This window comes from Bombus vosnesenskii, unplaced genomic scaffold, assembly GCF_011952255.1.
Source record: "Bombus vosnesenskii isolate JDL3184/JDL3185 unplaced genomic scaffold, Bvos_JDL3184-5_v1.1 scf7180000013267, whole genome shotgun sequence".
Lineage (NCBI taxonomy): Eukaryota > Metazoa > Arthropoda > Insecta > Hymenoptera > Apidae > Bombus > Bombus vosnesenskii.
The window spans coordinates 6,567,632-6,585,459 of NW_022882927.1; the positions used below are offsets into that span (position 1 = coordinate 6,567,632).

The following is a 17,828-nucleotide window of genomic DNA, read 5'->3' on the forward strand; positions in this document are numbered from 1 at the left end:
TGGGATTTTCTTCCTACGACGAATATATTTGAAGAATGATATTTATATTCGCGACGATATCGTGACAATTCTTGTGTGCAGTATCTTATCAAGACAATATCGAGTGCTTGATGCGTTTTGAACTTTGTAATACAGAAGAATGAAACGAGCTTTGACTGATAGTGATTGCACGTAAAACATACATTTTATTTTTTCTAAAGAGATAACCCCTGCTTTTCGTTATGAAGTTTCTACGTGTTGCGAAAATGTTTAACAATTTTTAGACGCTAGAAACCTCGAACATTAACATATTCTCTGTTTCTCAGCTTCGACTATATCCTTTCTGCTTATCACTATAATCACCTAGTTTTATCGTTGAAACATTTCTTCATTTTTATCATCTTCGATCAGATAATCCAAAGAATTAACAAAATTATTATCGTTGCACTTTTGTTTTATTTTTATCGCCTTCGCGAAGAAAATTCAACGATCTGCAATATTTGGACGTTGACAAATAATCTAAAGATTCTATGAAAATTTTGTCACTGACCCGTTTTTATTTCTATCACCTTTGTGAGAATATTCAACGATCCCTAATATTTCTAAAAAAATCACAAATAATTTAATAAATATATAAACTGATAATTAACATAATTCATCATCCGTGTTAACGCTAGTCTTTCGTGGCCAAAGGGTTAACGTGTAGACTTACTAGTTGAAAACTCGAGAAAAGTTTCGACGTGTATACATACGCAAGACTAAGAAGAAAAAAGAGGGAACACGAAAGAAAACGAGCAGAGGTAAGATAAGACACGGGTTGGATTTACGCCAGATATTTATGTCGATGCCACGCGATGGTAGTCGCGTCGGAGGAACGGCCGTGACATTGCGACGGTACCAGGACAAATTGTCGAAGGTTCGGTCGTCTGATCGAATACGTATCGAATATGTATCAAATTCTTGTTGTTTGATAACGAAGAAGATTCTTTAGGCACAACGTTGATAACGCGATAGTGATTTGATAAAACGCTGTGACTTTGGACTATTTGGAAAAATCATAGAAAAAAAGAAACAAGCATTAAGATAAAATGACGCGAAAAAATATGGAACTACAAACTCGAAGACATTTAATAATAGAAATAGTTGAAAACTTCGAGAGGTGGAGAATTGTTGCGGTTTACGAGATTCGAATTCGAGAAAAATTCAAGAGCTGAATTTTGAGAAATTTTGTACTTACAGATGATAAAATGAAATTGTTACAATTCAAAGACTATAAGCAAAATATAGTTGTCAAAATCTACTTTGGAAAAAGATGAATCGATACTGCAATATTTAATCGTACGTATTTATATTTGAAAATAATCAAATATAATCAAATACGTAAGAGACGATAGTAACTGAGAGCAAACAATTGTAAAAGCTGTTTAATTAATTTAAAATTGGTTATTTTCGATATGGAAAATTAATCATAAAGCAAAAATTTCAATCGACGATGGGGAAACAATTTTGATCTTACCAAATTGCTAGAAAAATAGTAACCTTAATTGATTCTCGTGGCAGGAAGGAAATTATTGGAAAAGAGGGGTCCTAGGGAGAATCTTTCTAAAGATTTCAGCCAAATGGAAGGCAATTCGGTTTCCAAACGTCGCGTTGAAAATGGTATTAGTCAGCCAGAGAAATGCGCGTATCGATAGAACATGGGTAATTTTTAAACGAACCATTCGTACTTCTCGTTCGAACTCAGATAAAAAAAAATCGTGATAGCAACCCTTGAACAAACTATCGATCTGTAACTTAAAAGTTAATTAAATCGCGCTTAAATAGATTTGCCCAATTGCGGCAAAAGAGAGGAACAACAGTGGTGAAAGTATAGACGCTGCTTTAAATTGCTTCTGTAGGTAAAACGCGATAGGCCAAGCATTTCATTAAATATTTGATAAAATCTTGAAATTAGATTTTTATTATTCCACGCTTTCGTTATCGCTTGAAACATAGAGATATTTCATTTCATACAAATTTAATATTCTTTTACATAGAATGCAGAGAATGCTTTTGTTTCAGTTTCCAGTTACAGAGAATTACGATCAAAATCGAAGGTAAAAATAATTGAAAGTAAAGGTTAAATAATTACAGAGGAATCACGATCAAGATTGAAAATAGGAGAGACAGGATCACAAATCTTCAGCCAAAGTAATAATACGCTTAAATTGTTCCTATTATTAAACAGAATATCCATTGACTTATGCAATCAGCATCGCGAGTGGACAACTATGAATAAGAATTTTGAAATAAGAATTCATCCTACAATCAAGTTGCCATTACCATTATCAAACACAATCACAATTAGCTTGTGCGATCATAATTACAAGTGAAGAGCTATAAGAATCAATTTTAAGTCATAGCCATCCTATAGTTCAATCGTTGCTATTATTACCAAAGACTATTATTATTAGCAATCGTCCTTTAATCTACCATTCTAAAAAGAAAAAAAAAAGGAAAACCACCTCTGTTCTATCACTAGAAATAGCGTCTCTCTCTCTCTCTCTCTTTCTCTCTCTCTGTCATAATTACTATCTACCTAATGTTTTCTAATACTAAAGATCGACAAAACTCGCTATATTCCAATCCCAAATACATGCAGCAAACTAATCCAGCATTCTTGCACATCCTGCAGCGAAAGATTCTGGAAGTTGGCCAGCAACTGTCCAATCGTTGTGTCGGTATGTCGTGCACGTTCGTTTGTCTAATAATTCCAAGACGAAGTAATTTTTTCCGCACGAGTATGAAACACGATGTGGCTCATCCCAGATGCTCGATCATCCTGTTCCTCTTCCAGAACCCTTAGAAACTGGAACCCTTTCGTAAAGGATCTGGCGAGAATCATGCGACCGATTGGAACAGCGTACGGTAGTGACCTCTCTAATTGGCCGTGCGCCAGCCTCGTCTCGTCGATGTCTTCTTGTTCCAGCTATATTTGCTTCTAAGGAGATTCGTCGACGATGACGCGTTGTCCAGCTCCCTGGTAGCGACTGAGGGGAGGGTTGGCGATGATTTACGAAGCTTGGCGCCTTCTCGGATCCCTCCTTCATTTTTCTTTTGTTTTTCCGTGTGTTCCTTCCTACGCAGCGGACGTCGACTATTTCGCGAGACGCAATGGAGAAGCGGATAGGCCGACGTGGAACAAAGGAATCGTCGACGTTAGGCTCTTTTTGCACGTAGACGTTCTTTGCGAGTTTGTTAATTCTTCCGGAAATTAAAGGGACTGTAGGTTTTAAAGCTACTGCTGGAACGACTGTCGTGTTTTTATGGTGTTTTTGATAGAACTGAGATTTATTATTAGCAGCGTAGAATATTCGAGAAGTTATGCTTGAGACTTTTTTTACGAATATATTGGATTGAATTTGGAAAATTTATAGCGAAAGTCCTTCCAGAGAATTGGCATTTAATTGTTTGAAATGTAAAATTTTCCTTTGATGCGGACGCAAGAGTTTTGAGAAACTGTGTTCGCTTCTTTTACAAATTACGAAAAAACTTTTACAAATCTTTGGCGAATTCTTTTCATAAAGTAGAATATCGGAGCAGAATCGTTAGGAACAATACCTATAAATAATTGAAAACACGACGTAGGATGGATAATATCTAATATTCTGATGGAAAATTTAAATAGTCTGAAATCTATTCTCGCTAAGATGACCACGATGTCATCAGCGCTGTCATAAACTATACTTGTGACATTCCGCAAACAGTCGTAAAATCTAGATCTCATGCATCGCCACGTGATTTAGTTGCAACGCGTGTAGGAAGCTTCACGCTCGTGGAAATGAGCTATAAAGGGACCAGAGTCCTTTGAGTGCTTTAGGATGGTTCCAGAAATGGTACAAAGAAGCTGATGCAAAGTGGGCAATTAAGTGTACACGCTGCGTTTCAGACTGGTCTAATAACGCCGCTAATGGTGGTTTTTCGAGCAGTTTAGCGTGTTTGGCTGACTCGTCGATTTTGTTCCGAGTCGGACAAGGAATGCGGTTGGGAATGTTAGCGAGACTTTTTTCCATACAATTTCGTTTGCTTCCTTTGGTGGAATGAAAGTAGAACCGAAACTGAAAGTAAGCAGTTTCTAAGACGAAAATACACGGTGCAATCCCATTTATTACGATGATCTTGCTCTTTCTTATCGTTACTCTTCATTATTCGAATAAAAGATCCTACGTATCTTGATGTATCTTGATAAAAAATCGATAATGAATTCAGTCTAATTTGCTGCTCAGCTAGTCAGAAGATCTTATAACTTTTATAAAGAAAAGATTTATATTAGAAGAAGGCATATCTTGTGAAACGTTTAGTTCCACAGTGAACGAGTATTTTTTAACTTATTTCCCAACTTCGTAATAATTTTAACACGTCGATTGGACAAAAGTTGCCAGGAAAAAAAGAGCCTGATACCTCAAACGTGACTATGGATGATCTGTTTCTACCAATGGTCTCTATACGCCGTACACTTTAAACAAATAATACAATTTTCTATTCATATGTTATTGGAATATAATTTGTATAATTTATAATTGAAATATAAAGTAGTAAAATACGAACAAACATATGAATTTTCCAGAAGTCATACACTGATCTTCTCCATAAATGGAAACACAGAGAAAAACAACGATCGAAATAAAGTTTCTAATGAAAAGTTTCTAATGAAAAGTTTCTAATGAAATTTAAGAAAAATCTTCGTGTAGGTTTATACGTTATTTCTCTTGTATGAGTCCAGTTATACTCTTCGCTATATTTTTTTTTTTTTTTTTTATTTAATATTTCACATTCACAATTTGTCCAATTTGGACATTTGGTAGAATTTTTTTAGCTGTTTGATTATCATGTAGGTGGCTAACCCCAATGGGGTACCATCTTCGTGTTTGTTAGGATATATCCTTTATGAGATCTCTTCGCTATATGCTTGAGGACATCGGAAATAAGTTAGCCGAGCTCGTTTTAAACGCTATTTACAAGTCAAATTTCTACGTAAAAGTAATTTGAAAGAAGAAATCTAGTCTCTGGTCTTGAGAGAAGAATGATTAAATGATTAAAACGGTCGGTTCACGTGAAACTAACCTTTGCACTTTGCAAAAGCATCTCCTGCAACATAATTAACAAAGGTCACTTTACCTTCGCAAACTGACAATTAGGTTGCCATTGATTCGCTGGAACGTCGCGCGTTAATTTTCCGTTTTCAGAAAGATAATTCGTCGGTTTGTCCGCGCGGGATTTAGCGTAATTAGTTTCGCGGCGAGGCCGCGTTAAAACCTTTTAATTAACTGCAACATCGAGACCGACGCAATTACGTTGGAAAAACTGTCGCTCTTTGAAAAATGTCACGTTTACCGGCCCATCACCTGTTCCTGACTCCTTAACGATTTATTTATACAAGCGGAATTAACTCGATTAAATTGCGAAATCGAAAAGTCCTGCCTGTTTCCGCGCGGATCGCGACAAAATTGACGTGGCAGAAAATTAATATTTAAAAATGAAAATTCAACAAATCCACGATGACCGTCTTAAATATTCAGAGGCTGACAAGTTCATCAATTTTCCGCTTACGATTCTAGGCCACGGTTGGCGGCTCTGAAAACTCAGAGCTCGCAAAGCTCCCAAAAGCTCGTAATCCCGAAAAACTCGAGACTGCAGCGGTTTCTCGGATATAAATTTAGGCAATAGGTGGTTGTCTTAAAAACTCGCGACTCGAAAGTGGCAAAAATAAATTTCGGACCAAAGACATGGGACGATCCTGGAAGTCTGAAGCGTCCACCAATTTCACGCTTGCAGTTCTAGGCCATAGTTGACTACTCGGATCACTCGCAACTGTCACAGTGGCAAAAATAAATTCTTCAAAGGCTCAGAAATCCACCAATTTCACGCGTGCAATTCTAGGCAAACTCACCGAGTCCCGAAAATAAATTGAACAACTACAACGTTTCTTCGAAGACTGGAAAATCCAGCAATTTCACGCTTCCAAACTCTAGGTGTTTCGACTATTACCCTAAAAACCCAAAGCTGTCGGAATATCCGAAAAGGAATCGAACAACCAAAAACCGTGCTTCTCTCGAGAGACTCGACTGCCTTTTACCGATTTCACGTTTATCGTCCATCGAGCGAACTTCGAACAAACTCGACCAGCAAACGTCGAAAGCTTCTCGACAAATTAAATTCGAAACGGTTGGATCAAGCCCGGTTTCCTTCGCCTCCATTCCGTTTCCCCGAAAATAGACGAGAAAATGGCTAGAATATCCGCGGAACGCGTGCACGCGATTCAAAGAGACGATGTCGCGTCGCAAGAGAGCATAGGATCCGCTTTCTTCGATGGGCTGTCGCCCGAGAAATCAAGAATTTAGCACGATACGCGCAGCGTTCGTGGCATCGTCTCCTGTGGAACGAGACGCCTGGCATCTCGGCCGTTCTTCCTTCCCTCTGTGCTCTCTAGCCGTCATCTAAGTTTAGAGGTAGCGCACACTGGCGCATACCTGCTTCACCCAGAAGCCTAAGCGGTGACATTATCGTGGGGTCAGAGCGTGTCAACGAAGACACGAGATCTGGCTGGACATCGACCACGAACGCGCAACTAATTATAGGTTCCGAGTGGCCGACTGTTTGCGTACGTATGTACGTGTGTTTGTCGCGTGCTAGAGCGCAAATCGCTCGAGACTGAGCCGAACGTGAGAGGCAGCGCGACTGTAACTTTGTACATATGTACGTTGGAATAGTTGAGGAGAATGTTCTCGAGAATTGGACGATCCGTACGATGAAATTAGGTTGATTATCGGTCCAGACCTTTGAATACTCGATTAGACGATTTTCAGCGATTTTTGTATCAGGTTGTCCGAAATGTTTCTTTCGTTTTACAAGGAAATAATAGAAAATGTTTTTTCTTTTATATTAGTTTATTGAATTATGCACGAATATAATAATAGAAATAGAACGAAATGGATCAGACCTAATTCAATAGAATAATATAAAACGGAAATTGTCGTTCATCTATTATCACGTCATCATTATGAAACGAAAGAAACTTCTCGGACAACCTAATACTTTGATATAAGAGTACGTGTATTATTGGAAAATCATGGAATGCCTTTTTCTTTTATCTCTTTAGTTTACGTAAGTTGGGGTGGCTTTTAGCATTAGGAAACTTCATTCGAAGTAACTGGAAAATCTTTCTAACGAAATTAGAATGAAATGCTTAGAATTCTAGGAAATCTTTGGTGTTTGAGTATAGTATATTGTGGTGTATTATACTGTTGGAAAGGGATAGAATGTTCTTTTGGTTTACGTAAGTTGTGGAAGGTTTAGGATTAGGAGATTTTATTCGAACAAACTGGAGGATTCCTGTAATGAAATCACTGGTTAGAATCGTGCAAAGAAACTTTATATTTTGATGAGATTCTAGGAGATTTTTGGTCTTTGAGTATTATCGAAGAGTTTCTCGATCGTTTTCTTGATTTACATGTGTTGTGCAAGTTTTGTTTTAAGATTCGAAGTTGAAGATCTTCGTAACGTAGTAGGGAAAAATACTATGGAAAAATGACTGAATTTTTGAACGTTGTAGATAAACTTGTAGAACAAAATCATAGTTTTATGGTAGTGAAACTGCATGGATTTATCAAATTTGATGGAATTTGATGAATATCGTATATTCGTACGAATTTTTATGAAAAAAGATTTTTTTTTTTTTCATTTCTTTTATCCTCTGTTTAAACTGTAATTGATCGATTTTTACGATAAAATTGTAGTTCAACTATCGAATAGAATAGAACAAAATTGTTGACTTTTATAAAACTTTCAATAATCTGATGCTTTATAACAATTGTAAAATCGTAAAGAAAATGCCTAGAAATTTTATCCTTAGACAAAACGTTCATTGAAATAAACGACATCAAATATATTTCTCTTTTCTGTACAAAAATGTTTAACTTTTTATTTCCCATATGAAAAAAGATTCCAAATTAGAACGTCAATAAAAAAAAAAAAAAGAACGAGTAACTTAAATATCGTAGTTGGTAAAATTGTCGCAATAAAAGTTATTCGCTGTGACATTATACCGACAGCCACGTGAAAGAGTCTCGAGCATCGTAAATTCAGTTCACATCGTCCGTAACATACCGTGTACGCTTTCTCGTACGTTAGGCTTCGTTCCTTTGCCACGTAACTACGTTTTTGCATCTGCTTCCATTTAAGTTATTCTGTCGAAAGACTTCAAAAGAAAAAAGAAAAAAAGAAAGAAAGAAATGAAGAGGCATGTTGGAATAACAAGTATATTGACTAACGCCTTGCACTGTATAATAATTCACTTGTCTGGCAACCTAGTTGAATCTAATTATCTTGACGTTTCAACACGCTGTGTACATTGTACTCGCTCTTTACACGATTCTATAAATCCACGTGAACCATAATAGATTCCAGCGATCGAACACTTTTATCGCAGTTCCATATACTAACATTTAACGTTGCTATTGGCTGCATTTATAAATCTGCTATTTCTTACATTTGCACGACACCTTTAAATTCAATCGAATTTTATTGTCTTATCTAATATTTCCAGATCGAAGGAGACTAAAGCACATTTCGAATTGCCCTCGTTTCAACTTACAATTTTCAGACATTGTAATTGGACTCGTAACACTTCGTGTAATACGACTTTTCCTTGAAAGTAAGAACGAGGAACTTGAAATATTTTCATGTATCTCGCAAGATGAAAAAATGTGAGATGAAACGGTTCGCTTAAAGAGTAGCATAAATTCTATTAGTTATTGTAAAGTGACTTTAAAAAAGGTACACGCTGTCCATCAAATTTTAGAGGAGAATTTTACTGTACTATAAAAAATAGAATCTAAGTATATCTTAAAGCTGAAAGTGCAGCGTATTACGCTAACAAATTTAATAAAGTTAAGTGTCTGTATAAGATATCAACTTAGGAAAATCTAGGTTCTATCAGCTCGCGTAAAAATAGCTTTATATACATATATACGTACATAATTTCTATCAAACCCGATAAGAAAATCATGTTCCGCTATGAAAAATTAAATTAATTCTAAAAAAAAATTAAATTAAAAATTCCGAAAAAATTAAATTAAATCTAATGAATCCTACACTGGAAAATCCAGTATTAAGTGAATAATAAATGAAATAAGCTAGAAATCATAGAATTTCAATGAGGAAGAATGATAATTTCATAAATCACGAATGAGCTGAAATAACGAAAATTTCATAATACACCGACGATTATTCAACGCCGCTGGCAAAAATCGTCTGACCGTGCGAAACGACATTGGGACGTGTGGCGAGGATCACTTGCGATTGAACGCGCGCCGAATTAATTATTATATAGATGCATGCCGCATGTATTAATCGAGTAATTGGGCGCTGGCGAGTGATTACAAGTGTCAGGAGCACGCGTATCGCGTGGAAACGAAGCCGAGATATCGCTCGCACGCTCAATAACATCCGCGTTCGAGTGATCGTTTTCGTCAGACAAGAGACGAAATTTCAATGGTACGTTGTTGCATCGTTGCTTTATTTTCGGTGTAACGTCCATGAAGGAAACTTACCGCTGCGACTGCAGGATGGAACGATACCGCTATCCTTGAGATTCTTTTTTCTTCTGATAAAGATAAACGTGATTTTTATGCGAGCTGTTTATCGTCAGAATTTTATTTCATTAACGCTGCTCGTTTGTATGGCCACGAAGAATAGCCTAACTGCATATTACGACGATGTGGAATCTTGGTAAAACGAGGAATCAAATTGATCGAACAACTGCGAAAACTTTCTGCAGTTTCGTTTCTTCGTTATCGTTCAATGTTTCGCTATTAAAACTTGTAATTTCTAGGAAATATGGAAACGATCGAAACCTATGATTTCAATTAGAATTTTCATTTAATTGTTGCTTTATTTATTTATTTTAAAGAGAACTTCGCGGCCTTAAATGCACAGCGCAATCCGCTTATTATGGTCACTTTGGAACTTGCAGTTTTCGATAAGAATAATCAGCTGATAACAATTACACAGACGATAAAAAAACGTTCAATATTGAACTGGGTTTATCGCGAACGATTATGACATTTGTAAAATTTATATTTATCACAAACACTTGATACAACGTCACGCTTATTACGAACGACTGTTCTTTAAAACAACGTGGAATTTATTTGAGAAACTTATCGAGCATTGTCTGTCGTCTGTTTGCGTTTATTAGCTTCTGAATATATTACATGCTTCGTGTTCATAATGCTTCTCGAAGTTTCTTGCTCTGTGTGTAATATGCAACAGATAAAACACATGGTTCGGTTAAAGGTAAATTTCGAAGAAAAGCTGCATTCGATGCGAATTTTCCAAGAACTACTGTCGTTTGTCCTCGAGTCTAGTTATGAAAATCGATATCAGTAGCGGAAGTTTGATTATAATACGGCGATTCGATTATGAATAGAGAATTTGATTATGAGAAATTATTTTTTAGCCAATTTTAAACGAAGAGATTTCGCCACCGACTGATTATGGTAACGATAATCGATCGATAACATTATCCATTATAGTAACCGGACCCGCTGAATTCAGATTTAATCTACAAACATTGAATAGTCTCTTTCGCCTCTTTCGTACTAGATCAGCCGAGAAATTCGTATCAAAGTTCAGAAGTTTGAAGATATTCAAATATATGCGTCGTCGTCCTTAACAGTTTTTTCTATTTCTATAATAGCTTCGTAGAAAAATCGATTTCTCAAGAACCTGTTTATCAAATACGAGGGAAAAAGAAAGACGTCTGCCGTACAAACAAACTCGCGTACATTCGTAATATTCGGTTTTAAACAGTTTCGCTGTAAAAGTGTACGGAATTTAGTAGCGAATCGATAGGTAAGAAATATCAACGTATTTGCAGAATCTATCTTTGACGTTGAACATGAAAGCTCGTGTAATCAAAAAAAAAAAAAAAAAAAAAAAAAAAAATCACACAGGATAAAACGACGAGTTGGTGGCTAGAGACTGGCTGCTATTTACGAGCAATTCCTGGAAACACAGTAACTCGGGAAACGTAGGGATCGAGTACGCACTTGGAACTTTATGGTTCGAACGCGTCGCGTTTAACCGTCGTAAAGCTCGCAGTTTGCGTTGGAATCGATTCTAACGGTGTTTTGCATTCTGTTTGTTACAGGAGGTTGGAAGCATCATTGGGAAGAAAGGAGAGATCGTCAAGAGGTTCCGCGAAGAGGTAATTAATCTATCGCATTTTATATCTTCCTATAGCTTAGTGAAATTTTTATCATTCACCGAGCGATTTATTAATTTCCCTAATTATCACTTTTTCTGTTTAATTTGTCATCACCTGGATCAAAAAACTGCTATCGCGATGAATTTCTGACTCCGAGGAAAACTGCGTTATATAATCTACTTTAATAATTAGTAGCAAAATAATTTTAGTTCGGACCATACGTAAGAAAAGAAAGTTGAAAGTGATCCTAAGAAATTATTTGAAAAGAAATTTAGTAATAATGCATTGCCATTAACTTAGTTGTAATAAGAGAATACGATATATTCGTTAAAGATGATACAGTGACAATGGCAAATATTCTAAAAAGCATAACTTTTTTAAAAAGAATTTTGTAAAAAGAATCTTTTTACTTCAAATAGGTCCATAGTCCAAACGAGTGATTATTCCTCATTTATACATTTCTATTTACATTTCAATAGTCTTGCATTTATAATACGAACATTACCGTCAACTTGTAAATGGTACTTCGTTCGTAACCAATAGGTAAACTTTCATTTAACGTACGTTGCATTTAAATTGGAGACACGCTGGCCAGCATTTCGAGAAGTAGGATATGTATGTATATATTTGCTGGACAAATTTTTATGAAATAAACAAAGTTTTCGCGTAAACCGGTGGACAAACAACTTATGATTCACGTTAATATTTACGATCCGAACGTTTTGGACGCTATTCAAGAACTATTCAATTTCTGCTTGCGCTTTGATTAATACGCTAACGCGTTGATTATCGAGCGTATAAATGTTGTTTCGCGACACATATTAATGGTACATTATTACATTTTTACCGTAATCCTTCTCGCGTTTCATACTATTATCGTACGTTATAAATTTTCGTAATTTACAATGAAACGCCAGAGAAATTATAAATAAATCTATTTTCGCGATAAAAATAGTACAAGTTGCAAAATGTTTCGCCTAACGCTTACAGCGTGACACAAAGAGTCTGCGTGTTTCTATGCATTTATGCAAAATTTAAAGATACCGAAAAAGCACGGTATGTGTAGAATACACAGAAGTATACGATATACCTAGCGTATAATGTATGAAGAATAACTGGTTATAATCTTTTAACGAATAAAACGAATTCCTAACTTGTATCACTTTAATCGTGTCCATGAAAATTTGCATAGAAATAAGTGTTCAACTACTTTTATGAGTCAGCGTGTCTTCAACAACCACGTAAATTATCTGCATGACTAAAAATTGACAGCGTTCGTCGTCCGACGATTAATGTCCTTTTTGTATAACATCGTCGTAGTCGATAACATTCGAATAATTTTCTTTTGTCCAACCAAACACTTAATCACTATGTACACACTGACTGTAATCTTACGCCAAGGAAAAGTGCAACGTGACGGTACTTATCTGTTAGGAACGTTGCTCACTTTCTGTTTCCAAGTTCGAATTCGCGTGCAATGCAGGTTTTAGTGATCCAAGCTAAAAGTCATCCTTGTTACTCCAGTTTTGATATATGTGTCCAAAAACTGCAGGCTGGGCAAGTTGGGGTCAGTTGCAATTAGTTTACGTCGTGAATTCGACGTGGCGATTTGTTAGCCGTGGCAACAAGAAACTATAGCCAAAGTTACGTTTCGTTACTGTGTTTATAGGCTGCCATTTCCTTTATTCGATTTCAATAATACGCCTCAACGATTTCCCTTTTTCAAGAGGAGTTTTCTCCCTGGAAGCTTGTAATTTGATTCGCCAGCGATCACGTTTTAATCTATTTTTGCGATATAACTTTTACTCCGTAAAAATATCCGTATACGCTTGCCGTTTATTTCGATGAAATTTTTCCATTCGTGCAAAGTCAGACACACACGGCGAACTTTTTAGATGACAAAAATTTGAAACGAAAGGAAACAGAAAATAAATTGCTTCGTTTCTGTAGATTAATTAGAGATAAATTAGGATAGGAGGAGTAAATATTCTATTGAAAAATATTTAAAAATCTGGAAAATAAAATAATAAAGAAAGAAAATGACAATTAGAAAAGGAATCAAATGGTACAGAAAACTTGACATTCAATTCTTTCTGGGAATTTCTGTTGTAAACGCTTTGACGGTTTACAAAATTGCAACAAGAAAAAATATAGATATTAGAATATTTAGACAATTATTAGTTGCAAAATTATTAAGGTTGTCTGAAAATACAAAAAATCCTTGTCTTCGACGGAGTCAGCATAATATCGTCGTTCGGAAAAATGATTCCGGAAGAAGCATTAGACGCGCATGCAAACTATGTTATGCAAATAAAAAACGTCGAATGGGTCGAAACAAAGGCACGAAAGAATTTGAAGAAAACAACAACTTATTGTCCAAATTGTCCTGACCAACCTCAGCTATGTATAGAATACTTCAAAGTTTTACATTCTAAATAATTTTTTTAATAAACCATTTTCGTATTTTTATTTTATAACAATTCAACTATTATTACAATTAATTATTAATTAACAATTTATTATTGTGGAATATCTTTTCAAATCTGAAAAATAAAAAACATTTAAAAATATTAAAAAAAATAAAAAAAATATATTTTACTTAAAATTGTGTGATACGCGTGCACGTTTTAAAGGAAACAACAATCAAATTTTACGATCTTCTTTTTCCTCCAGTATCTTTCAGTATTCTTGACTTTTATAAAATATAACAGTAACATGATTGTCACGGTCTGTTATTTTAAATATCCATGCAAATTATTATACCAACAAACAAATTATAATATCAGAACTTCTGGTAAGTGTTTTACGCTACGGTAATCGTGTATTATAATAACCTGATTCTACGATATATGTATGCATTAGGTGCGATACACGAAGTTTAACGGAGCATGGCACGCCTGGCGAAGGAACGCGTTAAGTATAGATCGTTCTCACACTTTATTGATACCGTAACTCGCTTATGGATCATAAAATTTCTAAAAATTCGATAAAGCTGTTCGATTGTACGTTGTCACCACCGTTGAGAAAGGATCTGCAACATTACCTATATCGTTAAAGGTACAATAAATATTATACAAGTAAAAGACCATTGTAATTTGTTCAAGATTGCGGTAAATTAATTAATCATCGTGCGAACAGTGTATCTTAACACGGTGGTATTTTTGTATTCGTAAGAATTTAATTTTTAGAATTTCACTCGAGGTACGTTTCTCCCTTTCTCTCTGTTTCGTCGAATTCTCGCGAAGAATTTATTTGATGGAATTTAGAAGATGTTTGTTACTTTTTTCATTGTATATTTTACTCGTATACTGCTTGAGAAGAAACATCGATGTCGAAATTATACGCGCTCCTGTGCAGATCCCTAGGTAATGATTCTATTTTTTCCGGTTTACGAGCAGCGTATAATCGATGCACGCCTAATTCGCTAACCAACACGTCGAATTGATCAGATTGTACGACAACGTTAGGGTGGTGTAACAAAGAGATTTAAAATAGCTTCCAACGACCTACATTCACAGGTTGTTGTATTCGCTTAAAGAGACTATGGTGGACGGTAAATAAAAAGAAAATTGTACGTTCCATTTAACGAAGTTTAGAAGGGAAATATGAAAAAAACAGAACCCCTATGAATCTAGAAAGGCATCGTTAATACTCAATTTTTCCTAACAAGGTATCGTTGTCGCGTTCTTCTCCAAATGATATAAAATTTATCTCTGACTATCGTACAGCCGCAGTACGATTTATTATTCAGCTGTGCGAGTTACGGAGGCTGAAAAACTGATGTTTTGCGATCATCATTGTAAAAGATTCGATATGTTTTTTCAATCTTATATGCAAGTAAGATATAAAGTGTGAAGTTATCGTACGACTTCTCTATCTTCCTCTTGCGTGTGCATAATTCAGCAAACAAAAAAGCAAATTTTTTTTAAACAATTTGAAGAAAGAAAATTATTTAAAATTATGCTGAAGCGCGACACTAACAGTCGTTCTAGTTATTTATTACATCTCCCAGTCGCTTTGAGCGATAAGATATATTTCTCGCCCACGTGCGTAAAGTACAGAAACGGTGGAAACACGTAGGTTTGAAAACTTTTGAAATAATTCGTTTCCGCCTGTAAAGAAGGAAATTACGGGCAATTAAAATAATTTACAGTTATACACTGGAAGAAAATTATTTCGAATACACATATATTATTTCCTGCGCTTCGTAGACAAACGAGAAACAATTTCGTGTTTAAACGAGAACAATAGGATTTAATCGGGCCTCCTGCTCCACGTTTTAGAAAAGCTCCGTGTGTTTCATTCAGCTTCTTCGCAGGTAGCGTAATACGGTTTCGAACAATGACACGGCATTCAATAGTTTAATTCAACGCCCATTGTCCGCTATTTAATCGCTTGAACGTCCAGGAACGGCAGAGAATCGTTCTATATCAGTCGCTGAAAAATGCGACAAGCCCCGGCTACCGTCATCGTCGCGATTGCTGGTTATCGTGCAGGATAATGACGTTGCGAACGACACGCCACTGTGAAATTATAAATAATGTATGTGCAGCTGGAAAAAGCAAACAGCGTAAACTGTCGAAGCCAACGTTTCAAACGTTTATTTGACTTTATAATTCGAACGAGACGTATAAAAGAGATTGATGCGAGGTATTAAATGATAGAATGAATAGTTCTGATAATGCGAATGTAGATGATACATAAACTGAAAGTTATGCGAAGCGTATAGTATAATGTAGGATGAATAACGTAAAGTAGATACATGAATAATATTTAAGATAATTCAATGATTGTTTCAAACGAACAATTGAGAAGAAGCTTTAACAAAGAATTAAATGAAAGAGAATAGACTTCTCACAGAACGTAAACGACTTATCGAAAGATGTACAAGCGCATATATTCTACACATCCAACCCAGTAAAAAGATGTTCAATAACATTTTTCGATAAAATTGCTTCATACGGTACGTCGATGAAATTTAATTTAATTTTCCAATAAAACCTGTACGACCACGAATCAGATATATTTCGTGTGTCTTTTTACCAAGATTCCATAAAATGTATTTATGTCCCATTCGTGAATGAAACGATTTGTACGAAATGACGTGAGAATAATTATACGTAATTACGTTTATCGAACATATACATAGCACCGCTATGTACGCTACGCTAAAATGAAGAACCTGAAACTCTAAACCGCTTTAAAATAAGGAAAATTCAAACCGTTATAACTATCTTTTGATAAAAAGAACTGTTTTCCTTTAATTAGAAAGAAAAAGAACTAATCGAACTTGCTGTTTCACAGTCCGGCGCGAAGATCAACATCTCCGACGGTTCATGCCCGGAGCGAATAGTGACAGTGACCGGACCGACGAACTCAATCTTCAAAGCGTTCACGCTGATCTGCAAAAAATTCGAGGAATGGTGTTCCCAGTTCCACGACATCCAGGGAAGCGGCGGTGTACCCAGGCCACCCATCACTCTCAGGTTGATCGTCCCAGCATCGCAGTGCGGCTCTCTGATCGGCAAAGGTGGCTCTAAGATCAAGGAGATCCGCGAGGTGACCGGTGCCTCGATCCAGGTCGCTTCTGACATGCTGCCTAATTCGACAGAACGCGCAGTCACCATATCCGGTACCAGCGAGGCCATTACACAGTGCATATATCACATCTGTTGTGTTATGCTAGAGGTACGTACTTAGGTATTCTAGAGACCAAGGCCTGCCATATTACTTATCTCTAGGCTGCGAATGTTTATGCTAATTTAAAGTTTAATGGATGCAATAAAGATCTATTTTATCATTAGGTCGTTACGCGTGAAATATTGCTTCCTGGAAGTTCGAGTTTGGCCAATATCATCTATTCTTGTCATACCATCGATCGAGCCTCTCAGAAGTTAAATTAATCTGCTGCACTTTTTACGTCGCCTCCTCGAGGTTCGAATACCAGATCAATGTCACCTATCGAATTTTCCCATTTCCATTAATCGTAGTAGCTCGATCTTTCGTTAAGCTGATGAGTTTCACGATAGTCAGATACGTGATTGATATTTCAGGAAAGAAATTTACAGAAATTGTAAAATTCTGAACTTCTAAGAATATCGTGGAAGTTGAGAATTGCTCGTTTCGATCATTCCGCTGCTTCTGCTACTAAGTTTCTCCTGAATGCTTAAACATTCGCAGTCAATCTACCACTTGAAACCATCAAGCAGGGTGACGTCTCTACTCGTAGTTCTCTATACACAGTTGCGCTATAATAATGCAGAATCTGCGAGAGGCTAGAACAGCCTCTGTACTGTGCAGAGATGAGAAAATGGCTCGGCTAAGAAACACGAATCCGATTGATTATCTCTCACATGAAACACAATGCGATCATAAAAGTGAGCGTGTGTTTTAATTCTATGAGGTGCCATAAAGTATGTGGCAGATATTTGTCATATCGATACCACATATTTCATGACACACTCCGTACAGCAGTGTGCGATAATGAATGTAGTAGAAAGCAATACGTATTTCCCTTGGCCTTGTGCCCTCGATTTGCAAGATTCATGTATCCAGTTACTGTACAAGGACGATTTTGCTAAACGATTTATGAGTCCAAAGA

General features: G+C 36.1%; 1 protein-coding gene across 6 annotated transcripts in view; it reads left to right on the top strand.

Moving 5' to 3' along the window:
* Positions 1–17,828, top strand: part of LOC117230470 (poly(rC)-binding protein 3) — a 179,475-nt gene that overhangs the window by 115,769 nt on the left and 45,878 nt on the right. For all 6 annotated transcript variants that reach the window (XM_033487970.1, XM_033487973.1, XM_033487974.1 and 3 more), the window contains 2 exons: positions 11,171–11,227; positions 16,532–16,915. In XM_033487970.1, coding sequence (XP_033343861.1) covers positions 11,171–11,227; positions 16,532–16,915 — 441 coding nt within the window. The remainder of the gene's footprint in view (positions 1–11,170; positions 11,228–16,531; positions 16,916–17,828) is intronic.